Source organism: Aulonocara stuartgranti (assembly GCF_965226115.1).
Source record: "Aulonocara stuartgranti genome assembly, chromosome: 13".
Classification (NCBI taxonomy): Eukaryota; Metazoa; Chordata; class Actinopteri; order Cichliformes; family Cichlidae; genus Aulonocara; species Aulonocara stuartgranti.
The window spans coordinates 30,286,562-30,313,759 of record NC_138949.1 but is presented as its reverse complement, the minus strand read 5'-3'; the positions used below and the strand labels follow the sequence as shown (position 1 = coordinate 30,313,759).

The 27,198-nt window shown below is 39.3% G+C and overlaps 1 protein-coding gene across 4 annotated transcripts in view; it reads right to left on the bottom strand.

The window, feature by feature from the left end:
• The window catches only part of atrnl1a (attractin-like 1a), a 332,702-nt gene that overhangs the window by 247,516 nt on the left and 57,988 nt on the right, over positions 1-27,198 (bottom strand). For all 4 annotated transcript variants that reach the window (XM_082557492.1, XM_082557490.1, XM_082557489.1 and 1 more), the window contains 5 exons: positions 24,997-25,243; positions 20,079-20,262; positions 16,978-17,132; positions 2,604-2,688; positions 834-1,045 (listed from right to left, as the gene is read on the bottom strand). In XM_082557492.1, coding sequence (XP_082413618.1) covers positions 834-1,045; positions 2,604-2,688; positions 16,978-17,132; positions 20,079-20,262; positions 24,997-25,243 — 883 coding nt within the window. The remainder of the gene's footprint in view (positions 1-833; positions 1,046-2,603; positions 2,689-16,977; positions 17,133-20,078; positions 20,263-24,996; positions 25,244-27,198) is intronic.

The window sequence follows — 27,198 nt, the reverse complement described above, 5'->3', positions numbered from 1 at the left end:
TTTGCAGACCTAACACTAAGACTGTCTCAACATGCTAAGCATAGATTGCACAGGCTGGCTCAGGCAGTAGAAGAGATGATCAGTGTTCACAAGGCTGCTGGTTTGACTACATGCTCTTTTTGAACTATAGTTTCTATAATTTGTTATTCTGGCGTCAGTAAAGAACACATTTTAACCTGTTATTGGGGTGTATTTTGGCGTATGTTAGTCATTTATCGCATTACCCAGGAAAAAAAATTGAAAATGTAGCATTTAACTTTTAAATTAAGGTTAGATTTTATTTTGTTTTTATGGACATTAATGGGATTTGTGTGCTTGGGATGACACATAAATGTTGTCATGAGTTATGAAGGTTAGATAAGGTGTATGTGAATTGCAATGAGCAGGCTTTTAAATGCAAACCCATTGATTTGATCTTTTAATTCATTCAATCCATGTGGGCTTATGCTCCATTTAAAACTGACAGCAAAATCATTTTCATAATTACTTTCTACTTAAACCTCGAGCGAGGTGCCTGAAGCAGAATACCTGGAAGAGCTACCGCATCTACATCTGGTTCAGACCGATCCTAATTACTTTGAAATTAGGTAATTGTTGCAGTGCTGACCTTCTGTTCCTGTAATTATGAATTGCAAACATACTTCAGAGCCCTCCAGAATAATTACGATTCTTGTGAAAAAATAAGCCTTTTGGGAGTTGCACTTGTGCTTGATTGTGTGGTACATTTCAGGAAAACTATGTTGACATGGCAGTGAAAATATTTAGACTGAAACAAAGAAACAGATGCATATAAATGGCAAAGAATTTGCTCGGTAAACAGAAGCATAACATACCAGGCCGAGCAGGGCAGAAAGGAGCAGGAAAAATGTGGTCGGGTGGTGTTGGCTTCCAGGGGACACATCTACTTTTCACCCAGTGACAACGAACACCTGGCCCAGCAGTGGCGCACAAACCTGGGCTAGAGAAGGCCTGGCAGGATGGAGGCGTGTAAGCCAGCACGTCGTTCAGAAGCATACCAGAAAAGCCTCCAAAGATGTACATGGAGCTGAAGATGAAGAAGGGACGATTATACAAACTAACAGGAAAAGAGAACTTATACAGAGAGCTGTGGAAGGAAGCAACAGCGAGACACTACACGCTTTATACAGATGAGAAATGCCTCCAGAAAGGAGGAGAAAGTTAGAGGAACACCTTTAAAAATAAACCTGGACTTAGGTGGTGGTGAGGGGGGGGTGAAAAAGAAAAGCTGCTATTTTGAAGCAGTCCTTGTGAAGTTCAAAGCTGACATTTCTGAGCTCAAAGCTGACTTTTTGGTGGGTAAATGGTGTTAACAGGTCAGGCTGTCATTTCTCAGCCCAGCAATAAGTCAGTCGATGAAACTCCTGCAAACATTTAAGTATCACAAAGCACTGATATTTATATTTTCACTATAACTTTTTCTATTTCACCAAACAAAATGTCTTGTACTCTCCGATTGTCTGGGACTGATGTTCACAGATTCTTTTCAAGAAAATCAAAATCTGTTTTCAGGCTAAACCCTACGAGCAACAAGAAATGCTCAGTGCATCAACGGCAGGGTTTTCTTTGTTGTACATAGCTGTAATAAGTCATTTGAAAACCACATCTTTCTAGAAAGCAGAGCCCAAAGGCCATTCACACATCCGCCTGCATGTGAATGAGGGTGAGAAAAAGTTAGAGAGGAAAAAACTAGAAATGAATATAGGTCTCGAGGTAATGAAGTGAAATACACGTGGACACATATATATATATATATATATATATATATATATATATATATATATATATATATGCAGTATCTATATATAGAAAGTGCAAAGAAAGTTTCTGACAGAGTGTAGCAGGAGAAACATCCACATACAGGCGAGAGCTGAGGTGGGAGAGACATAGTTTCTAAACAGGGAGCTTCAGAGGAGCAGGCGGAGGAAGAAGTGACAAGAGAAGTGCCAACCAAAACTAAATATAAGATTGAGATAAAAAAAGATCAATCCATAAACAGTCTACACAACAAAACTATACCAGTCAAGGAGGAAGGCAGAGGCAAAATTCACCTGAGACGCTCAAGATTTGAAGGACATCACAGGAAGACATCAAGGAAATGAAAAAGTTGTGCTGGAGTGTCACGCATTGTGGATAGATGTGTTTTATTTGCATGAATGTAATTTGAGCAGGAAGGCTTGTTCTTATATTTTTCAAAGGTTGAATATCACTGCTGAAATGTCCAAAGGACGATTGGTAAAGGTACAGATTTATGATTAAAGTGGCACTTTTACAAGAAAACACTTAGGAAATGCAAGTTCATGCATGTTTTGTGAACCAAATCGCTTTATTTCAAGATACACTCAGAAAAAATAAAATACTTTGTTACCTTTAGTAATACGGGGGCTTGTCCTTGGGCAGAACTACCGTTATTTGTAGGCTATGACTGTTTCTCCTTCCAAAATTACATTAACTTCAGAAAATACATTACAAAGAACTTTCTATCAAAGTTTTACTATTGTATATAGGGTGGAAACAAGAATTAGCCAGATAGAGTCTGGGATTGGATCGGTTAGGGGGACATGTTATGAAAAGCAGAAACTCACCCGTTGCTAACCACAGCAGAGTGTCCAAAGCGGTTGATGTCCCGGTGCAGGCCTGGTCTGGGAAGGACAGTCCACTCATCACAAGCTGAGGACGAGCACATGCAGACACACAACGATGTTTAGGAATATATTCACTCGTGAGTGTGTGCTGCTATACTGCTGCAGCGTTTGAAAACCAAAACATAAATAACCCACTTATTGAGGAAGTGATAATGCACTGCACAAAATAAACAGACAAAGAGCTACTGTGAACATCACTGTAAGCAGCAAAATTACAGTTTTCCTTAACTGGTAATGCTAACGATAATATACGACTGGATAATATTGTCTTCATTTTTCCCCATGCAGTTATAATAGAAGAATAAGGAGAACCATACGTACTATATGCAAGAGCAATGAGCAGTAGAGTGTGACCCACAGCTCAACCCCTTCCCCCAATTCCATAAGAACTCATTACCATAACCTTCTCACATCGAATTATGGCGATCGAGAGATGATAGGGGAGATAATGTGGGAGCTGACTTCATAAAACACATCATGCCACAAATATGATCATAAAACAGCCTCCTCTCTTTCTCTCTCCCTCTCAAGTTATCATTGGTGCTATTCAGCTCTGTGTGTTTTACTATTTGGATTTTACAACTCTCTGATGTTTTAATGACCCCTACATACTCCCATTATATTAATATGGAAATGACTGAGTGACTGAATGTGTGTGTGTGTGTGTGTGTGTGTGTGTGTGTGTGTGTGTGTGTGTGTGTGTGTGTGTGTGTGTGTGTGTGTGAGTGAGAGAGATAGATGGAAAAGGAGTCCAAGTTGTGAGTGTAAATGTGCCATTTAGCTATAGGCGCCTTTCCCTAAACACAGAACGCTGGTAGAGTTGAGGACACCAGGTTGCTAACGACCTCGTTAAGCGCTGTGCTAATTGGGAGCGCTTGTTTAAGAGCGAGGGATGCCACAGAGGACGCAGTGACGGGACAGACAAAAAGAGGTTATTCTAATCAACGCCAAGAGCAATGGGTTCATAACTAGCAGGGGTTAAAGGTCATTCGTATTAACCCGACAAGAAGAGTGATGCTGATGTAATCAGGCAGCTCTGAAGAACGGTGCTTGTGCGGCTAAATTAAACAGCACCGGTTTGTAGGTATTTAACTCAGGTTTTTTTTTTTTAAATAGGTTAAGTTTTAACCGATTTTTAACCTCCCACAGCAAGATTTCTCAAGTCTTTTTGCTCGAGAAACTCAAAAATCACTAAAGCGAGTAAGTTGTGGGCTTTGAAACGACCTCCCTGAGGAGATAATCTGCGACCTCCTTCAAATCACTTCTAAAAACACATTTTTACAAACTCACTATTATGTGATGTCATTACATTTTTGTGCAGTCTTTTTCTTTAACTGCTTTTAAACAGGAAGCTCTAATTTCCAGCTTTCTGTTGAAATTCTGGATTCGGCTTTGCTAGTCTGTCAAAGCACTTTGCAAAAGAACCATGTAAATGGAATTATTATTTAATATTGTTTGACAAAAAGACTGATGAATAATATTTATGAATAAATAAAACTTAGGGTTTAAACAATGAGAAGCAGAATACCAAAAGTTTATTAAGAATGCACAAAAGAAGGGCAAATAATTTATAAGACAGCTGCTATTAACACTAGACATTTTTACTCCAGTGTGGAGATTTATCCTTGTAGCATCTATTTCTAGAGCTTTGCACACACACACAGCTGTTTGTCAGCTCATGTTTAATATAACCTGCAAGGACCTGAATCAAATTGGCACCTCTACCTGGGTAATCATCACTCAGTGTGGGATCCAGGTGTGCACAACTATATGGCATCTAACATCCATCTAAAGCCTGAGTCACACGTGGTGCTAAAAGTTTAAATATTTTTCACTTGTGGCACTTGGCACTCTGAGCACTGAAATAAGCTTAGGCACTACAGGGAATCAGCAGTGAGGCAGGAGTTTGTTTCCTTGAGAACTTTCCAAGTTGTGCTGGCTGCAGAATAAAGCAGCTGACGTTTATCTTCGATATTTTATTCACTTGTTTTGCTCCAGAATTAATCATTACAACCAAAACTTCACTTGAATTTGTGCATCAGAATTAATAAATCATGTTGTTAGTACTGAATATACCAAGGTGCGCTTGGTTTGTTATTTTCTCTGGACTGATTTACTGTTACTGAAGTCAGTGAGAGAGCGGTTAAAAAGAGAACGGGCCCATATCTTTTAAATAAGCAGGTTATTATTAAAGCCAGCGCTATTTTTAATTAATCTGCAAGACAATTATGACAAAATGTCAACAGCTTCCTACGTTAATATTTCCGTGTGTTTTTTTTATGTTCACTTTATAATATAATTATTAATAATTAATAAGCCTTGCAGTTCTTGTGAAGCCAATAAACACCCTCGGAGACCTGCTGTATGTTTCATGTGATTTAGAGAATCTACCACATGAAACAGTCTGCAAGACACATAACTGCTAAAATAAGCAAACTAATAACCAACAGCATCAGAAATATATAATAAAAAATAATACGGTTTTGTTGTTTTGTGGAGTTCTCGCTTTTGTTGACCGAAATGTCCCAGCTGTTTGCAATCTGTGTTCCAATAGAAAGATAGAAAACAGTAAACAAGCAGATTTGCATCTCTGTGCTGCTTCAGGCAGCCCAAGGTAAACAGTTTCAAGCCCTCTTCATGGTGAGAGGACAGATTTCTGATTGAACGCTTTAAAGTTTTCTTTTCTTTTTTTTTTGTAGGTGACTCAACGTTGTGACTCCACCTCTAAGGGAATGGATAGTAACAACTACATGGACAAAAGATGGATTTTCTAACATAAGCGAAGCAATAAAATCTGAGGTACTAATTCTACTAAATCCTAAGTGGGCAAAAAAATTATTAAAAGGAATTAGCAACTCTGAATGTAAATGCCTCTAGGGAAAAAAAAAGTATTCTCATTTTTCCATTTTGTGTCCCGTCATTTTCCCTTTCCTGTGTCTTCCAGTTTGACTGAATCTAGACCTTTCTTTATGACAAGTTCTCATTAATTTGGGAAACCCTGACGAGGCTGGGAATGGTACCTAAAATGGATATGCTGTTAAAAGGACGGATGGATGGACTTATTGTCTACTTATTGTTTGAATGACACATTTCAACTTGTGGCATTTTTGAGATTTTACTTCTTGAGGATCCAGAGCTTCCCCATGCACCTTGGAAGTAGGAGTGAACTTGTGCTTGAAAGCTCTACTCTATAAAGAAAATGTAATGTGGAACTATGATTCGTGCATGTGAATCAAGAGCCTGATTGTGATGATGAAGCTGACCTCAAACCTCCAGCCACAGCTAAAAATCTTTCTCTAACAAGCTCTAAATGAAAAAAAGATTACAACCTCTGTGACTTTTGATCCCATCCTCTAGCCATAACCAGCCACCCCGAGACTGCTGTCAAATTGTCCACCCAAGAACTGCAGGCTCAACAGATACTTATCAGCCACAACACACATACAGTCATACACACACACAGACCCACACAGATTTTAATTTCCTCTTAGGATATGAGAAAATCTGTGTTAATAATGCATGGTGGGACAGAGGGAGAAATCACGAGTCCAGATCGAAGCAGCCGTGCGGCCGGGCTGATTGACAGTTTGATCGGATCTGTGCTAATGGAGAACTTGATGGAGAAAGGCGGGAGGAGGAGGAGGACATGGAGGTTTGAACGGCAGCCACTGTCTGCTCCTCAGATACATCCCGACTTCCAACATCTTCCAAACAAGCTTTCAGCTTGCCACAGGCCTTTCAGCGAGATCTGTGTATGTGTCAGGTGTTTGCGTGTTGCACACAGAGCGTGGGCGTGCGCCTATGGTGTGTCAGGTTGGAGAGGACTGCGTTTTTAATCAGAGTTCATTTTCCCCCAAAATCTAATTAGAAGTGTGAGGGTGGCACGGTTAAGGGGAAGGGAGGATGTGGGAGGATGGGAGTGGGGAGGAAGGAGAGCTGAAGGGGGAGAATTAAATTCAAATGAAAAGTGCCTTCCATGTCTACCTGAATCTAATGTGTGGCAGCAGAAGAGCAGGAGAAGCTAATAACGTCATGTCACCCCTCCAAGGTTAGCGTGGCAAAACAAAAACAAATTAGTGCTCCAAACGCCCCCGCTCGCAGCGAGCGCAGAGACAGGGAGGAACGGAGGAGCAAATGGAGACAAAACAAGGGATGGAGAGAAGTGACTTCACAGGTGGAACTAATTAATTATCTCCTGAAGAGATGCGACAGAGGGCAGAGCTTTAGAAAAGAACTTGTGCAGATCAACACTTTCTGTGAAGACGCGTAGATACGAAGCCAAGCAACCCCCTGTCGTAACTCTAAACATGTATAGTATTTTTCACAGCATGTCCTATTTAACACTAAAGGTTTCCCCCATAAATGACCAAATTGTGCTCAGTCGAGACGCATTATTCAGAATGACAGCAATTAACACATTTCTCATAGACTTTCCAGAAACAAATTTGTATTTCTTTAAAGTCAAGAATCAAATAAATTATCTGCTGTGCTTTTAGTTACGATGTTATTGTCAAAGCCAACTGATGTTTTTTGTTCTGCTGCTTGAAGCCACTTTAAGAAAAACTGTTTCTCAGTAACTTGTGTTCCACTGCAGGAAGCACCTCTGCACGGCCTCCTTTAGTGCCATTTTGGAGGAGAAAAAAGTAGCTAGTCTGAGGATTTTTGAGTGCCCCTGATAGCCTGCTTATAGAGGTTCAGCAATCTTAGGGTATAAGAGCTATATTGTGCTTCTTGTTGTGTCGATATACTGTTAGGATGTTTAAACATGCCCTGTTTTGAACACTGAAAGCAGTATACATACAAATAAGGGACAGTGATTGGAACATGGGCAGTAACAACAATGATAAACCAGGATTATTTTGAACTGTGACTCACACAAAGCCACCCTGGAATAGTCTAACAATAAAAAGAGGGAGGTAGAATTTTATATAAAAGGTCCTATTTAGGTCTGAGGATTGCTGCCCTCTCTGAAACTTCAACAGCATAAACTTTGACATGAACAAGAAGAAAAGCCTTTAAGCAGCTCAGCTCTCTCCTTTTTTGTTATTAAATTCCCCTGTCTGTGCACATGCAGAATTAATGTCGCAGTTAAAAGTGTTTTTCATCACCTCATGTTTGGGTGGAGCCACAGACATGTAAACAAACGATATAGGGGCCTTTCCTGTATCTACACCACGTTGTGCCAATATGAATACTGTAACTTCAGCACCGTAACAAGAAGGAGAAGACGTTTTCTTCTGACTTCTTTCCATTTATAAGGAGATTCATAAATGCCTTCATCGTGAAGTTCTTGTACTTAGAAATTCACTGATACAGGATTTTAAGACCAATACTCACAATGAAAGCTGGTGAGTTAAAAATAGAATAGATTCTTTTTTCAAACATGCAAGAAAAATAAAGAGATAGCATATTGTCTTAGTAAAGACTATATGCTAATTCTATTTAAAGATAATCTTGTTTGTTTTGTTTTAGGGGTTTTGTCGCGTATTCCTTGCTTAAGTTCTGCCCAACAATGCTCGGATCATCTGGTTGTTATGTTTGTGGACTTCCAGACACATTTAAGTTGAAGTGCTTTCTGGTCGGAAAATGATGGTTACTCACGATGATGGTCTCCACTTTATACATTTTAATTTATCAGCCCTTATAAATGCAGATGCCAATAGAGCAGTAAACAGCTAATAAGGTAACATTATCTGTAAATGATTAAAAACCAAAGACAGGAATCACAAAGAACAAAGTAAAAATCAAAATTTTCAAATTTAACTTGAGGGCAAAAATCACAGATTTAGCTAAAGTTAGCAGGGATTAAAGGAAAAGTGTGAATGCAGCAAGAGAAAGAATGAAGACAGGAAGGAGGAAACTATAGCTAGGAGACATTTCTTGGCTCAGATTTAAACTCTTCTTTTTTTTAAGCTCCTCATAACCCTGAGTGTGTTAACAGTCACCACACTGGCCCAGCGGAGGCCTTTAATTCCACATAATCCCTCTCTGGGTGAGAGGAGTCTGTTGCACCACAGTGAGGAAAGAAAGGAATTCCATGCGACACACTCCACACTGATATATGATGCTAGTGCAGCTTTTAGCTTGTCTAATTATCCCATTAAGCAAAAATGCAACTACTGAAACATAAACTATTTTGTTTCCTTAAACCAAGGCAATAGTAAACTGAACATCTTTTCGTTTTGGTCGGTTGTTCAGCACTAATTGGAATTCTTCATCCTGGACTGTAAGAAACTGACGCTGATATTTCCTTTCGGGTATTTAATTAATCAATTCCTTGAGAAACCTGGCACCACAACACTCTGTAGTGAAAGGAATCATTAGGGGTTTTTTTACTTAAAAAAAATAAATGCCCAAAAAACAAACGAAGAACAAATTTCAACTGCCAGTGTGTCAAAAAATATAATGTACTGTGCAAGGAACATGGTTACAACAGGGATGGAGTAATTCTGTAAAACTAAGAAGATATTTAAGATCAAGGTCGTAAACCAGATAAACTTCTACTAGAAAGAATAAGATATATGTTGAAACACAAATTTAAAAAATACATAAGTTGAACTAAAATATTTATATCAATATATTAATGTGTATGTTTTGTTTGCTATATTTGAACTTTCCTTTAATTTTTGGTCATTGACCACACACACACACACACACACACACACACACACACACACACACACACACACAGTCAGTTTTATCTCCTTACATCACCTGGAGGATCCTAAAGACAGTCAGGTTTGAACTCTGTCTTTTGCTGATGAGCATCTATAAAATGTTCACTTCACTGTTTGATGGTTTTTCCTGTTGGCTAAAAGATGCTTTCAGACAGTTCAGAACTCACTTTGCTTATTGCTGCAGGAGCTGCAGTTGAAAGAATAAGGCTAAAATTGTCCTACGCACATCTAAACAATATATTAATATAATGGAATACAGAATTGTATTCATGTGAGGTTGTTCTTTGTCTTAATGAAAGAACTGTGAAATTGATATTTCTATTAACTTACACAGTATCTGTCCTGGTTTCAAACAGATTAGAAGCCAGGACATTGTGCTAAATAATACTATACATGCAAAACTCTTCTCAAGCATTAGCTTTGTGTTCAGCAGCCGTGTCACTTTTAACCTGTAATATTTAGCCTTTTTGTATTTTTGCTGTAAAATGATAGTTTTATTTTCTTTGTAAATTATGCTGCTCTGATGCCAGCTCTCTTGGCCCTTTCCTGGCCTGACTTATCGAGTTAATAAGCCACCTTACGTGAGTGGTTAGTCTGATTGCTGAATTTAAAACCTCCAGCACTGTGTGGTCCTGGTTTCCTTAAATGTGCTTGCTGGCTTATGGCTTCCTACACCTGGTTCACCTTTGCGCAAGTTTTCCTTTTGCCTCCTCATTCCTCACAAACAATCTAGTCTTGCTCTCACCCAACTCAAAGTTCATTATTTGAACTTTCCATAAACTCATTTGAACCCTTACTCAGCGGTCACTTTGGCTCTCCCAGTTCTCTTAGCCAAACCTTGACATCCTTGCTTTGAAAGGGCTTCATTGCAGAAGATGCAGTCCATAACACTGGGGAGCCCGCTATAATGTGCAAGAAGAGAGCCACACTGGAAAACAGCCTGCAGCTGTCTCAGAATGTCATGACCCCCAAGTCGTACATTTTTGTAACACAGTGTATACTTCAGACTGTTCTCCCAAGAAAACAAACAGCACTGGTTGTTTAAGCAAATCCCAGAGCAGCCGGTGTTTGTATTCAGGGCAAAACCGTAAAACTGCCATTGAACTAAAACCTACTGTCACACACAGAAGAAAGAGCTAGTGAACAATAAAGTGTGGGTCGAAGTGTAGTTGTTTTTTGACACAGGAAACCTGTTTATACTGCCTCGGAGAACAAATAACATAATCATTCTTTACCTTAACCTAATTATTCATTTAACCAAAATAATTATCCAATGATGACTCTTAACCAAAAAGTGTTCCTATCACAGATAGTGATGTTTACGGTTTTGTTTTTTGGTTTTTTTTTTTACTTCAAACCAAACCAACTGTTCAGTGTTTATGAAATTATCATATATTTCATGTCTGTGTTATAAACATAACCACTGGTTTTGAATGTTAGCAGCTTGTTGTATGGTTGTTAACTATTATTACTGCCATAGATATTACAAGTAGACAATCTGCAGGGCAGAGCCCAGAACTCAGTTATTACCTGATTTAATGGTGGTTGTTCCACTTCGGTGGACAGAAATAATGGGCAACGCGTTTTCACTTACACCAAACAACAGTCCCTTTAAGAGGCAGCGGGACTTCCAACGGTGGAATAAATGCCTCGAGTTTCAGTTTTTGCACAACGTTTGCAAAAACAACATGGTTATGGTTAGGAGAAAATCATAGCTTGAAAGCTCACTTTTCTAGTTACAACACTGAGGAGTGTTGGTTGCTTTCTATTTTGATCAAAGTCTAGTGAGCCAGCAAGCATATACTTAAGCTTTTACCTATGGAAACTCAAGCAGTCAGTTAGCCAAGCATAATATAACGATAACACTGGAAAAACTCTTGGTCCCCATCAGAACTGCTTGATGTACAAAATGCCTTTTATGTCACATTTGTACAAAGGACACATATGCAGTTTTAACAAAACTGTAATTATAAACAAAATATTATAGTAAACATTTTTATGCACAGCCTAACCATTGATTGCTATGGTTGGTCTTGACTGGTTGACGAATGATTGCTGAAAGTTGCTTGCTAGTGTCCAGGTGAAAATGGTCAACAATAGGTATACATGGCTCCGGTTAAAACCACTTGTAATAGCTTCCATCCCTCTAGTAGACTGCTGTGTTCATCCATAGTTCTCGTGGAGGAGTCTCGGCCTTGTGCAACTGAAGCTTTAGTTAGATTGCAGGTGCTGTGGAGGTTCGCCCGTCTGTTTAGGCTGATAGGTGCACGGCCCTAGTGTCACTGTGCAGGCCACAGCTACACCTTGGTGAAATGAAAGCAAAATGAATACGAACCTAAAGCAACATGTGGGCCAGATTAAAATGTGCAAAGGCCCAGTTAAGTTACACACATGAGTAATATTTAAAAAACAAATAAATATTTGACTGCAACATATTATTTTCTCCAGCTGATGATCATTCATGTCATCATCTTTCCTCTTGGTTTTTCATTTTCCCACCTAAACTATAATGCAGCTTCTATCTGCCTCTCCGGTAAACTCAAGCTAGAAAACGGACAAATGTTGCAGGTGATAAAAGCAGTAATGAATAAATTATGATATTTATGAAGACAGGGGTGTTTGCACAGAGTTAAGGGACACGTAAATTCACACATTTATTGCAAGCGTTGATGGAGCGAAAACAGTATCTGAAACCATTTGGCTTTCACCTTCATTAAGATGGGGACGTTCTGTAAACCCATGCCTGATTGTTTATCACCTTTTATTTTGCCTTTTGTTCACAAGCTTATCATCATCTTCACCCTGGCACACCTTTAATGTCTTTAGGTAATTCTCTTTCACAAGTCCGCAGTGCTTCCATTCCCCTCCCTAAATCCCTACTTCATTTACTCTTTATTTCTCTTCCACTCCGTGTTCGTCCCTCTCTCCTTCTTTAGCACTATTCTCCTTTATTTCATCACCCTTCTCACACCTGCTACTCTAATATCAGCAGTCGCTTTTTTCCTGTTGTTCTGTAATTTACAGGAGTGACGAGAAATATGAAAGAGAGAGTGGGAAGGACGACAGATTTGGACAGTGGGCTGATATTTCCAAGTACAAAAAAGCATTTTAAAGCCCATTTTTATAAATTTAAAAGAAAATACTTGCAGCTTTCAACTACAACTCAAACACGGAATAGCTGAGCACATTAGCATTATAGGCAGACCTTCTGTCATGGCTGAAAGCACTCTAAGAAACACTCTAAACAACTCTTGAGAAACACTCTAAACAACTTGTCCGGAACTGTTTTTATCATTTAAGAAACATTTCTAAACTCAGACTGCTGGTGTCAAAAGCAGAACTTGAGATGATTCTTCATGCTTTTATCTCTTCTCGTTTGGATTATTGTAACGGTCTTTTTACGTATCTCAACAAATAAGCTCTCGATTGCCTTCAGTCTGTACAGAATGCAGCGGCAAGACTTAACTGGTACAAACAAGAAGTCACACATTACTCCAGTTTTGGCTTCTCTTCATTGGTTTCCAGCAAATTTTAGGGTTCATTTTAAAATTTTAGTTGTTTAGAGCTCTGCACGGTGAAGCTCCCCAGTATATCTCTGATCTGTTGAAACCTCATGCTTCATCCTGAGCACTTAGGTCTTCAGGTCAGAGGCTACTGGTGGTCCCACGTACTGGGTTTAAAACACGTGGGGATCGGGCTTTTCAGGCACTGGCACCTAGGCTGTGGAACTCTCTGCCGTTGTCTTTACGCTGTCTAGACTCTACTGACTCCTTTAAAAAGCAGCTGAAGACATTTTTATACAAATGGGTTTTTAATTAATTTTAACCTGTATGTCTGATCTTATTGTGAAGTACTTTGTGATTTTTATCTGTGAAATGTGCTATATAAATAAATTTTACTTACTTACTCTAAAAAGCTTCTTAGTGGATCTTAGTTTGAGAAGTTGCTGTCGAAGCAGTGGTTGAGATTTCTGGATAAAACTAAAGTTTTAGTTAAAGTGACAATACAACAGGTCATGACATCACTTGACAGGTTTCAAAGGACTATAATAAACCTGATCAGCAACTTTGAAAACAAGAGGAGAGCATCAACATCACCTACATAAAGATGGCGAAATAGATGAATAATTGGTCAAGTCTAGTGCTGGGTGTATGTAATTCTATGAATGCACTCAAAAAAATATTTAATCTGATTACATTTAACATTTGTGATGTGGATGTGGCCACCAACTTTCAGAGATAACAAGCTCCTGACCCTTACAAAAAAAGCTAGGTAAGCATTAGCATGTTTCATTTTCCCTGATATGAAAACTTGCTCATTTCACCCAGCGATGCCTAAACAATCTATAATTGCTGCTTCAATAAAATTGTTTTCCCAATTCTTGGCAGACCGTAAATTAAAAAAAAAAAAAAAAAAAAAAACATTCTAACTAACAATATTTAAAAATATAAAACGTTTTTCTACAATATATTTTTCCCAAGTATAATCCCTACATGATTTCCATTTAGACGTTTTAAGGCTCTGCTCCTTTTGTTCCGAGCTTTTAAATTCCAGCAACATCCCAACATACTGCACTGACATCTGTTGGATACTCACAAATTCTTTCTTCAGGCAAAGTTACTTAAATTCCAGGATCTGGTTAATTACAATACATCCATAATTTTGTATAAAGCTTTTACTAAACTTTTACCGGCAAATTTACAAACTAGATTTGAAATTCGAGAAAAGGTTTATAATGTGAGAGGCTTTGGAGAATTCAAATTACCCAGAACTCGAACAACCCGTAAAGGCTTTTGCGTGTCTGTATGTGGTGTGAAAATCTGGAACAGTCTGAGTTTACAATTGAAACAATGCAAAAATATTCATAGATTTAAATTTCTCTACAAACAGTTGGTCTGGTCACAGTATACTCAATGATGGGTTTTAGTGTGCTCTGTAATGTCTGTCCTCTTACCATTGCTGGTATGGATTCCAAAATAAAAAATAAAAAATAAAGTGTGCGTATGTATGTACATATATGTACTTGTGTGTGTAGATATATATGTATGTATATGTATGTGTGTCTGTTACTTGTAGTTATTACTGCCTGTTACCTGTGGTAATGCAATTTATAATTTATATATTCTGTATTCAGTTATGAAGGCTCTAATTGTTGGTTGCGAGCTGCCGCTTAGATGCTTGTATCTGCCCGGGGCTGTTGATGGGTCTGTATGCAATGATGGGCGTAGCTGCGGGAAGTTTATTGTTTTTGGTTTTTTTTTTTTGTTGATGAGTGAGTATAGGGGTGGGATTTAATAAGTTTTCTTCGTCCCACTCCTTTTTCAGGCAAGTTTTGTTTTTTGTTTTGTGTATTTTATGTTCAATATAGGTATTTGTTGTGCCTGAAAATGAATAAATAAATGAATGAATGAATGAACTGTGGCTAAGCGGAAATTTTTAACATATTCTGCACCTCGAGAATATAATAAAACCTAAAAAGTATCTTAAATAAATAAACAAAGGGTCTCCATTGCCTCTCACTATTAGCGCCATGTGATTAGAAATCAGATTTGACAAGGTTAACCACCACACCCGAGGCTCTATGCCATGAATGTCTCACTCACACCCCTGATCACATAGTCAAAGAAACACTGATCAGTATAAAAACTGGCAGACGATTATTCTGAATGACTTTTTTTTTGCAGTAAAACAATTATTTCACCACTAACAGACACTGGCAAGCATTGCTGACCTTACATGCAGATAAATATACAGTTAAAGAACCACCATCACCAACATGCTGCTTTTTCCTGTTCATGTTTCACTTTCACTCGATTTTTTTCAGCACCTTTTGCATAAATATTCGCACATCTTTATCGTTTCCTCCTTCTTTCTGTTAATCTATCTACTGCACACTGTTTCCTCCTGTGAAGAGCAGAACTAATCTACATCTTCCTCACCTGAAGCCCCTTTCATTATTGTCTCTCTCTATCCCTGTCAAGGGCTGTTAATGTTCCCATACCATCTGGTTGATGGTGTAACTGGTTAGCCTATAATGGGATCCTTAATCATCAATACTCCATACCTATACTGCAGTGTTCGCAACCTTACACAGTCTTGGTTTCTTTCTTACTGTCTCTTCTGGCTGCAAGAATATTTTTAGCTTGTTTTTAGGTCTGTCACAGCGCAGTAACGTTGCAGCTTCCTCTATGTACTATTAAGGACATTTCAACATGCTGTTGCTGCACAAATTGGATTCACACCAGGAAATCGCTTCCAAATACCATATGCATGTGTGTTTCTTTTTAGAAGAAAGCACTCTAAATGACTAATAAGAACAAATAAATACTACATAAAGCTTGATGGTCAGGATGAGTTGAATATTATGCTTATGAGTGGCTAGTGAATGGAACTGCCCTGCAGATAATATCACCTGTGAATACAGAATATAAATATGTAGAATGCTTATAATAATACCAGAACTGAGAGCAAACCAAGGCTTATCGTACATAAGATATAGAACATCATTTAAAAACATGTTTTCCTTGCAAGCAGGAGCACTCAGAGTGTAGATGTGAGGTTAAAGCATCCCCTTTTAGTCAACTACAAGTCATGGTTAGAAGCAGCAGGCAATTTTATATGTAGAAAAGTAGGCACGAGGCAAATCTGGCCTTTTAACAGCAACAGATGGAAGTGGAAGGACAAAAGAAAAAAAAATCAAAGAGAAAACCCCAAAAAGTGAAATTAATTTTTTAAAAGAGAGATAAAAACACCATGTTGTTACCCAGTGGTGATTTTGAAGCTTGGTTTTTAAACTCTGACTTGAATATTTTGACTGTCATCATCTTAATTTTTTGAACATACAAAAAGCGGCTCTGAAAACAGACACACTGCACACTTGTGGCTTGGCAGAGCTCTATATTAAAGCATATTCTACTTTCTGCTTTACTCACAACAGGACCATATTTACAAAATAAACATGTCAATTTTTTGGAAACCAGAGGAGTCGCCCCCTGCTGGTAGTGGGGGGGGGAATTATTGTTTACGGTACTTCTGAATTAGCTTCACTTTTGAGACTCAGACGCTAGAGCCACCTATTATATACAGTTTACTGTAGAAACTGAATGTTTTGGTTCCAAGTAGTATTATATCAAATTAACAGAAAATAGGAAATCTATCTGAAAAGACATTCTGTGAATTCCATCCAGATCACTCAATGAAAGGACCTATTTTCCAGCCTTAGAGGAAGAATTAAATAAATGAAAGCACCTTTAGATGTTCCAGTTATTAATCAATAATAACTAATACCATCAGGCAGGCATATAATTTATCACAAATTAACTCAAAAACAAGGAGTGCAGCAAAAACTATATCTCACTGTCTTATCTGCCTGTGAGAAGAGACGGTGAAATATACCCACAGACGCCTTATCTTAACATTATTAAGTCAGTTTTGGATTACATGAAGATACAAAAGACCCTGGCATGACTAAATCCACATGAGAACTCTGGAGAGGTGTTTAGCTGGAACAACCTACCTGCCAAGTGGCTGACCTTTAATAGCTGTGCACAAGAAAACTGGTGTTCACACCAACATTTGCTTCAAAATCTAGCATCCACCCATGTGAAAGTGTCTGTTTATATGTGACTTGTTCTTACCAATATCATAAGCCAGAAAGTCTGCAGAGAAACACTTGGCTCCGTTGCTCAGAGATGTGTCATTGTGAGTGTTTCCCCCAAAAACCAGCATTGTGCCACTCAGCAGCACCGCCGAGTGGAGGTACCGTGCCAAACCACTCTCCTTGAGGATTAACCTGCGTGCACACACAAACACACACCCACACAGAGTTGGGTTAATCAGCAATGTGAGGCACGTCAGGAAAGCATCAATTTGTCAGCTATGCGTGTGTCTGCGTGACATGTGTGTCCATAGATGCATGTACTGCAACTGATGGCATCTGTCTCAGGTTGTGACCTGGCCTGTGGTGACTGCCCTTCATACCAACTGTTCTTTCACAGGAGACACACACACACACACACACACACACACACGACATTGTAGGGGGTCTCAGTCTGTGGTGTCCAATCTCTCTGAGGTCAAAGGTTGTAAAGTAGAGAACAACTGCAGTGTCTATCTGTGGTTAATTTACTGCAGCAATGCTGATTTTCTGCCCTGCCTTCAACTGATTTAAATCTTCTCATACAGAAACTAGACCCCTTCATGTCAGACTTTTTATATGTACGAGCAGCGTCATTATCTCTATTGTGAAAAGGCAACGACTACTCAGAACATACTTTAAATATGGTATTGAAACAGCGACCTGGAATGGAAGTCATATTTATTGATTCTAAAATATTGACAAAAAACAAAAAAACCCCAAAACAAAACAAACTTCTACTTCTAAGAGCTTGAAATATCTTTATATTAAAAACATTTTTATCAAACAAAAAATACATGTGTAATTTAACAAATCCAATTAAGGTAAAATTGCCAATAAATGTAAATATCTCACACCATTACAAGGTTATAAAAATGTAAAATCAAGCATAATGAATATAGAAAAAGCCAACAATCAAGCAAACCAAAGACTAGGTGTTGGAATAGCTACCAAACTCTTTAGGATATTTTTTAGAGGCTTCTACACTCCCAGGGATGCAAAAATCATCAAGCTTTAGTGTTTTTTCAAGGTTATTCAATTGACCAGGGTGAAAAATAAGAGAAGGCAGTTCTCCAGGTTTGAGCAAATCCTGGGTTACCTGTAGAGCAGCCATCTACAGGGAGCAAACACGAGAAAAGATGGGGAAAAAGCTACTGTAGAGCTGTACAGAAGCAAAATGTGCTGTCGTCCAACAGTTTGGAATAGGAGTTAAACTGACCAGTATATGTGACAAATTTAATGGCTACAGATCAGTTGGAAACCACTAACATATAGATGTCATGTAGAAAAGATTGTCATGCTGTGGGATGCCTGTCAGAAGCTTTACACTGACAGAGGCCAGATGATCTTTACATTGGTAGGGAGAAGTATAAATCAGTGGAACACCCAGGGATGTGTCAGTCTGGGAATTTCATCAGTCCAAGAGCTCAAGTGACACTCGACTCCAACAACACATTCCAGCTGGAAAGTGAGAGGCACAGAGAGATTGCATGCACATGTGAGCATTTGTTAATGTATGCCTACTTGTGTGTCCACTGTCCGCATGTATATTAAAAGATGTTAAGAGCACGATAGAGCCCAGCATCCACTTTCACCAATCCATCTGTCAGAGTTCATCTGAGGTCAAAGCTCCTGGCAGATCCTGGCATTCTCACTCCAGTCTCCTCTTTCTGACAGGAACTTGGTGATTTTCCTTCCTCAGAAAGAGTTTGTGTATATTTAAAGTGATTACACAGAACTATTAATATTATCACATTAACTAATTATTAAGTCAGCTTTTATGCAGACTCTCTTTTATCCTCTAAGACATGAGGCTACAATAAATTATCATATTTTCACTACTATTATTAAGAACTCTTATTAAACATGTTTTTTTATTATATGGTGAAACATTTCTATATTAAGCTGTGATGTAAACAGTACAATATCTTTATAATAACAGGCTTATTTGCAAACACACCGCTGTTGCATTCACAAATTTATCTTGGTCTGTGTAACAAAGTTGCTAAATTCAATGATTTCAGCCTCAACGTTTAACAAAGGTAAATAGGACCATATCAAAGGTAAATACACCCATTGTGAAGAACTGTTCCTCAAGGGATACTCTTGTTTCTGGCACATTATGATTTTGCATAAATTTCTGTTATGAAAATCTCTCCTTCATGCAAGTCCTCTAAAGGCTGCAAGAATGCATGAATAATGTCTAAAAGGCAACAGGGTGGAAGTAATGTTTTAATCATCTCAGAGTGACTAATGACATCAGGAAAAGTCAGGAAAAGCAGCAGGGTTAAAAAGAACAAAATCATTATCTGTAATGTAAAGAAGAACATTTTAATGGAAACACCTGCAGCTTTAAAACTGCAGTACGTGAACAGGCCGGGGACACGAGCTGACCAACATCTACTTTTGGTAAATTGCATGTGAATCAAAACACGATTACAGTGGAGTGATGTTTGAGCTGTGATTTGTTGGATTTCAATTAGCTTTAAAACATGTTTGAATATTTATGCTGGTTCTGTGAGCCTGTCCAGGATGCACCCTGCCTATGATCTAAACTAAGGGTTGACCTTTTTTGCAGCCAGTGAGGACATTTTCTTAAGACACCAACATAATATAAACACTACTTTTGATAGCTTGGGTATATTTCACATATTTCTAAACACACACCAGCTATTAAGCTGAGCCAAGCCATGTAGCAGCAGGAACCTTGCTGCAAACTCACAGAAGTGAGTGATTTCATAACAGAGTGCATGGAGTGCATGGTGTGCTATGGCCAAAAGATAATGAGGGAAAGAGTAATGGACTCATTTCACTTGTGTTATTGATGTAATTCAGTCACAGGCACTATGTAGTCCCTGCACCCCAATTAGAGAACCACTCACCTCGTGCATGATGGGATTGGTCAAACCTCTGTATAGCCCTGAACACGGCAAACAGCTAAACTGGAGTTACCATGATTCAGACAGCTGTTATGTTTACTATGGACATCAAAGTAAATTTCTTTTTCTTTTTTTTGATGCTGAAGAAATCATATCCATTTAGCATTAAAAAGAAATGTTTGCAATTTAAAAAAAATCCATAGTACTGTTAATGTGCTCTCACCATGTTCTTGTGTGGACGTGGTAGCGGTACATGTGGTCCACCAGGCCGTATTTGTTGTTATTTAGTGCCTTGTATCCCCCGTGGACAAACACACAGCCACTGGCTTCATCATACACGCTGCTGTGACCGTAACCTCCCTGGACCACTGCACCTCCGGAAGACACAACCTGCCACGAGTTAGACCCTGAGACACAAACAAACAGGGAGGGGGGAGAGAGAGGGGCTGATTAATGGAGTGCACCCCTGTGGAAAGATCAAAGTTGATCACTTAAAATGTTTTTTTATGCTTTGGCAAGTTTGGCTTTTCACTGTGCTTGCCAAAAAGCAAAGCAGTTTTTATTCCAGAGGTGATATAAAGCAAAGAGAGGAGAGAGCGAGCCAAACAGGGAGCGAGGCCACAGAAAATTAGAGTTTCTTCAGTTTAAAAGCGGCCTTTCAAAGAGCCAAGATTAATTCAGGTGCATAAAAAAATGATTTTAAAAATGGGCAGGGGTTACGTCATCAGATAAACCCCAATAAATAAAAGAAAGTAAACAAAGCCTAAGAAGAATTTTCTGAGACCAAGCGTAGTATCAAAAATAGAGACAGAAAAGGGAGGAGAGAGTGCATTTGAACTGAAACTGCTCATGATTCTTTCAAAATCTGAGAATGACGATTTCAAAAAAAAGAAACACAAATCTGAACACTCCACAAACTTTGTACAAAAAGGAAAATGGAAACACTTTAAAATTACAAATCATAATAACTGCATTCCTTCATAGTAACATCACAGCGAGAGCCATAAAAGACAATTCAGAGAAAGCCGATCTATTTGGTATTGTGGATGGTTATTACACCAAAGCTAAATTAGTTTCAAAGTTCTAAGATATTTGGAGGCAAAATAAAATAAAACGAAAATAAAATGCCTCATTTTTACGCTCCATGCAATATTTCATGTCACTAACTTTGTGCCTTTTTCATGTCACAGATCATGCTTTGCCCGCTCTGTACCTTCCTGCAGGCATCTCTGGCTCCAGAGCTGAATGTTTCAGGTCAGCAGTTACCAGCTCACCAACATGCCCTCTGTTTATTGTTATATTGTTTGTTGTCTGTCGTTTATGCTCTTTTTTTAGTCTTTGCTTTTCCCTCATCCCATCAGGTTACACCAGATGGCCACGCACCCCAAGTCTTTTTTTTTTAATGATTAAACTTTCAAGTTTTTCTGAGGTTCTGCTTGAAAAGGACATGCCCAAAGTGAACTGACCATTTCTCCGCAATTACAAACTGTGTGGTATCAAACTAAAGTTAACACTTGTGAGACTTCAGAGGTGTAAGCATCACAGCAGATGCCACTGTGTCAAAGTAACTGAGGGTACAACACAGCAAACTATGAGGGAGTTTTTCCTGGCCTGGCCTCTTATAGCATATAACCCCCTTGAAAATATGCAGCAGTGGATCAAAAATGGAAGAAAACCATATATGAGAATTACCTGTGAAAAGATCGATGCTGCTTAAGTGAAACTGAGCAAAGTTAAAGAGAGCACTTTGCAGTTACTTTGCATACTATATGCGTTGTTTGTTTTGCAAGTGTTGACGGGGAAGAATAGAAGAGGAATTGTTTTTGTGGATCTAGAGAAAGCATTGATGTACGTGAGGGTGGTGTAGGACATGTATGAGCACAGTGAGACAGTGGTGAGGTGTGCAGTTAGACTGAAAGATGGGTTCAAGTGGGGGTGGGATTACATCAGTGCTTTGAGCCCTTTCTTGTTTGCAGTGGTGATGGACAGATTGACAGATGAGGTCAGGCAGGCGTCTCTGTGGACTATGTTTGCAGATGACATTGTGATCTGTGGGCAGCAGGCACAGGAGAGTCCAGAGAGGTAAAGACATGCACTTGAGAGAAGAGGAATGAAGGTAAGTAGAAGAAAAACAGAATGCATGTGTATGAGAGGTAGACAGGTGTAACAGTGAAGCTGCAAGGACCAGAGGCCACGAAGGCAGATGTGCAGAGGAGGGATAGTGAATATATTGGAAAAAAGGATTTTGAATATGGAGTTGTCAAGAAGACAAAGAAAATTAATGATTGTAGTGAAAGACATGCTAAGAGTTGGTGAGACAGAGTGGATGCTAGAGATAAGGTCCTGATGGTAGCAGCCAGAAGAACAAAATTGCTGTATTTTTGTTGTATATTTTTAGCAGGGACGCGGAAAGTTTGTTTCATCTTTTAGACCAGAGTTTCTCGTCTTATATATTAATATTGACATCAGTCTTGAAATGATTTAGCAGCCTGTCGATCTGATTTCTCTTTGCTAATGACAGCATTTTGCCCAAAAAAAAGCTTCACTGAACTATACTCAATTGAGAAAGGAAAAATGACAGGAGAAAAGAAAGCCGGCGAGCAACTGACAGCCGACCACACACCTGGAGTGGGAAAAAATAGCATAAAAGAACAAGAGAAACAGGGGTAGGAGGAAAGGCAGCACTGAAGTGACGACAAGAAAGGAGAAGGTCAACTCTTATCACATCTCTCACAGCTAATTGCTGTGAACCCGCTTCTCCGAGTGGTCATTAAATCCTTTTACCTCATATTTTACACTTCGCTTCGACTCCCCCTCTGTTCATTTCCACACTACACTGACTCCTTCTTGCTCCTTCTGAAGCCTAATGATGCTCAGTGCAGACTTACGTTGTGACACTGTCAGAGAAAGAGGAAGGAGGGAATCGATGGAGGTGGGTGAAGATGAAAGTGATAGACGTTTGAGTGGAGATAAGGAAGGAAGAAGGTGAGGCAGAGGAGCACACAGTGATGTGGACAGAGGGGGAAGAGATGACAGAGGGGGTCAGAAGCTGAGGCTGGCAGGTGAAAAGAAAAATACAGAGGGAGATTTTAAAAAAGAAAGAAAGCATGTGAGGAGCAAATGAAAGAGTGCAGAGGGAGGGATGGGAGAGGGGGAGAAAAAAAATCAAGATGACAAGGAGGCACAGGAGTGAGGGGATGCAGCGGATTCATTAATCACCGTCTTCTCCCAGACAATCCAGCCTAGGTGCCACCTCTTCTTAATGACCACGCTCTGTGCACTGGTGTGTGTAAAGATTGTGTGGCTGCACACACCTCTGCTTTTCAGTCTGTGCATCTTGCGGGAAGTGTGTAAATATGTGTATGCTTGTGTGTTTTCCTCTCCAGAATTATTTAAACATTTGGTTCTAGCGCCATCAGCTGGTGTACAACATTACAATACCGCCATCTTCTATACAGCCATAAAGACACGGAGTCAGATATACACTGATGATAAATGCAATATCAACATTATTTTAAAAGCATGTGAAAGCGATGCTACACAGACAAAACTATAGCAGTAAACTTGCTTTGGAGAAGATTTTTTCAACCTGAAAAACTAGAACCATCCACCCATTTCCTCAGGGCCTCAGCCAACCAGGGTTACGGTGTGGCTTTAGTCCACACAGTTAACTTTGCAAGCTCACATTCATCTATCACAGACAGAATAAAATCAGTAATCAGTCATACATGGACTGTTAGAGTAAACTCCTCATAAAACCTTTCTGCTATCAGGGAGCAGCACTTAGCCTGCAACTGTGCAAAACTGCATTCTTCAAGAAAAATCTTCTAATGTAGTCGGTGTTTTAAATTCAACCAGCGAAGCTTGGGGAAGTATGGCTCACAGACACAAAGCTGAGACTAAGAGATTTCAGGGCCTGTGCGTGTTGTACTTCTCAGTTTTTAGATAGTCTGGCTTGATGTTTTTCTCCAGTCATTTTAGTCTTTAGGCCACGATTGTGTTCAAAACAAACTGAAATGAAACACAAGGCTGTTTATCACATATCTGACTATTGTGTGGTAATTACATTATACTCCACTATGTACTACAACAGCATGTATACTGTACAGTACAATGTTATTGTAAATTGTACAAAAGCAGTGTCAAACCGGAAACAAATGCCAATTGCAAACCACTCCATTCACAAGAATATGAATATGGATGTATTTTGCTCATTGTCTTCTTATTCTGGCTTCATTTATTGGATTTTATTGTTGTGCCATGCATAAAACAACACGCCCAGCCCAGATAGATTGCAACAAAGCATTACATAGCCAGAAAGCAAAGCCAGGGTAGCAGCATAACCTTTAAGCAAAGACTGCTAACCTATAAACACCAGAATTATTAAAGCACCCATTTCATTCTGTCATCACCAGTGTGCCACAAACATTTCTGAATTGTTAAAGGACATTTAATTAAACCTAGACTTTAATGTCTTTTTAACTTATCACTATAACAACAAAGAAGAAAATTCAACACGTTCTCATCTTCTCTTAATTCACAGAATTCACACAACCTGTAGTCCTCGTGCTTTTAAAACTGCTCACTTCAAGGACAAGTGGAAGTATTCTTACTGACAACTATTGAATTTATGACATTAGACTTCTTGATAGATTTGCAGTAACATAGGTCCACTAGATTTTCTTTGCAGTTAAAAAATACTGTCTCTTTACTATGTCTTTACTTTTTCTGGAACAAGACACTTTAGCTTCAGTCATCAGTCAGTCAGTCTTTTTTACCATAAGCCTTTCTACCGGTTGGGTGCCCCTCCTCTGGCTTCCATAAGTGCAGAATCCCCTCCTCACATAAGCTATTACTATATGAGAGTTCAGAGCAGTCAGAAGCTTTTGTCACTGCTTGAAACTTTGTCCACATTTGACATGAACATCCAATGGTAGAAGGAAGCAAAAGGAAAAAATGGCTTTCCTTTTACTTGCACCTAAAAGCACCTAATTACGGTCCAACCAGTTCAAGAAATGTTCTACAGAAAATATCAGCAGTTTTTGATGGTTTCTTGTGTCCAGCTTACATCAGTGAAAACCAACTGAAAAGTCTCTAAAGGACGATGATATTTTTGCACATCGTTCAGCAAGCACACTTACTGATGTTGTACTCTTGCACTTTATTGATGTAGCTGTAGATTGGTGAGTAGCCGAAAATGATGAGCATCACTGGCTCGCCATTGGCCAGCTCCACCACGTGCGCCATGTGTCCCTCCAGGGCATAAGGAGGTGGCGGGACTGGTTTCCGTAACGACCAGGTACGCCTGGGGATGTTGAACACCCACATCTCATCTGTCACATTAGCAGGACCTGCTTCCAACTTCCCGCCAAACATGTAGATGTCATCCTACACAAGGGAAACATGAGGCAGATTTCGTATTAGAGTGATGTGATGTTTGTGGAAGTGTTATGAAGTTTTGCCTGAGCTCTAATATCTAATCACATTTGAGCAGTCTGCAGACCTTCTGATGGGCCCCCTGGTTGTCTGATAGTAATAAGACTTCAGAGTTCTTACCACCCCCATCATGATAATGAGAAATGTCTTCTGCAGCAAAAGACAGCACTGTGTTCAACAAAGACAAAACATCCAGACATTGATTCAATAAATATGTTTTTAATATTATTACTGATCTTTGACCACGTTGTGGGGATTGCAGTAATCTAGTGACCTGAATAAAACTGATCATCTTGCTTCAACTTTTTGCTGCGTGATCTTCAGGGGTGCACCTCGATCATCCATAACATCGTGACCAATTGCCTAATACTGTGTTGGTCCCCCTTTTAGCTGCCAAAACTGCCCTGACCCATCAAGGCATGGACTCCACTAAACCCCTGCAGGTATCCTGTGGTATCTGGCGCCAAGATGTTAGCAACAGATCCTTAAATTGTGGAAGTTGCAAAGTGGGACCTGTTTGGATTGGACTTGTTCGTCCAGCACGTTCGACTCGTCTGTTGGATCAGACAACGCAGGCCAGCCTTCAGTCTTGGCTGCCCATCACCCAGTCTCTGGTTCACCACTGCTCTTTCCTTGGACCACTTTTGATTCATACAGAACACCGAGAAAATCTCACAAGAGCTGCAGTTTTGGAGTTGCTTCCACCCAGTCGTCTTTCATGACATTTTGGCCCTTTCCAAAACCATTAAAATCCTTATGCTTGCCCAATCTTCCTGCTCCCACTCACTAACAGGTGCCACGATGAAGACGTAATCAGTGTTATAAACTTTACCTGCCAGTGCCCATAATGTTATGCCTGATTAGTGTACATGTTACACCCTGACAGTATCACTACAAGCCCAAATAAGGACCCCAAAAACCTGCTGTACACTTCTGGTGCCATAAAACAGAAAACACCACAGCTCCTTTAAAGATCCGAGTTTACTTAGTGGCATAAGGAGGAACTTGATAACATTAGGCAGGTGGTTCTAATATGGCGTCTGTTAGCATCAGCTAATAAAATCACTTGTCTTTGCAGGTGCTGCTGCAGGAGCACTTAGCTGCTGTGAACCTTTCAAGAACAGCTATTAATGCATTTTATACTGACAAACACCTTTGGCACAGTAAATATTTAGTCAGTAACTGTAAATATGAATATATTAATCATAATAGCTGTAAATGAAAAAAAAAAAACTGTGTTTGCTGTTCTTTTTTGCAGACTTACACCTTGTCATGCACCCATCAGCCATCGTGTGATTCCCATCTGCCAAACATAATCACCTAAAATAGTGAGTAACCAAAAATACCAGTGTGAAACTAAAGGGTGAGAGGTGAAGACATGAGTGTCTCATGAAAAAAACAAAAGCACGTCTGCTTTGTCCTCAAGTCAAAGACGTTTCAAAAGAAACTCTGCCGATGGAGCAAAGTGATTCCTTTCATCCACCTTCACAGTAACAGGGTGGGTTTGAAGTTAAAGCTGTGTGTATAGTAAACAAGCCAGGAGTTACTGCAGGCTACAAATCATCAGCAGGCTTCAGTCAGTCGCTCTGACCTCCTCTGGATCAAATCTCACCTTCAGCACAGCAGGACGAGATGTTTGTCTTCATTCTCCCTCCTGTCTTCCACCATTAAACCATTCCTTCCACGCTAAAAAAAAAAAAAGTAAGCGCCCCAGTATTTGGACAGCGACACATCATTTGATGCTCCTGGCTTTGGCGTGATTGATCTATAGCAGACACATGAATGATTCTGATGTTCTCATTTCTTTATAGGTAAGCTGAAATATGGGCCAGTCTCCTAGAAACGCCTCAGTCTTGTGAAATGACCCCATATAACTTCAGAGAGCAAGAGCTGTTTCTAGACATGGA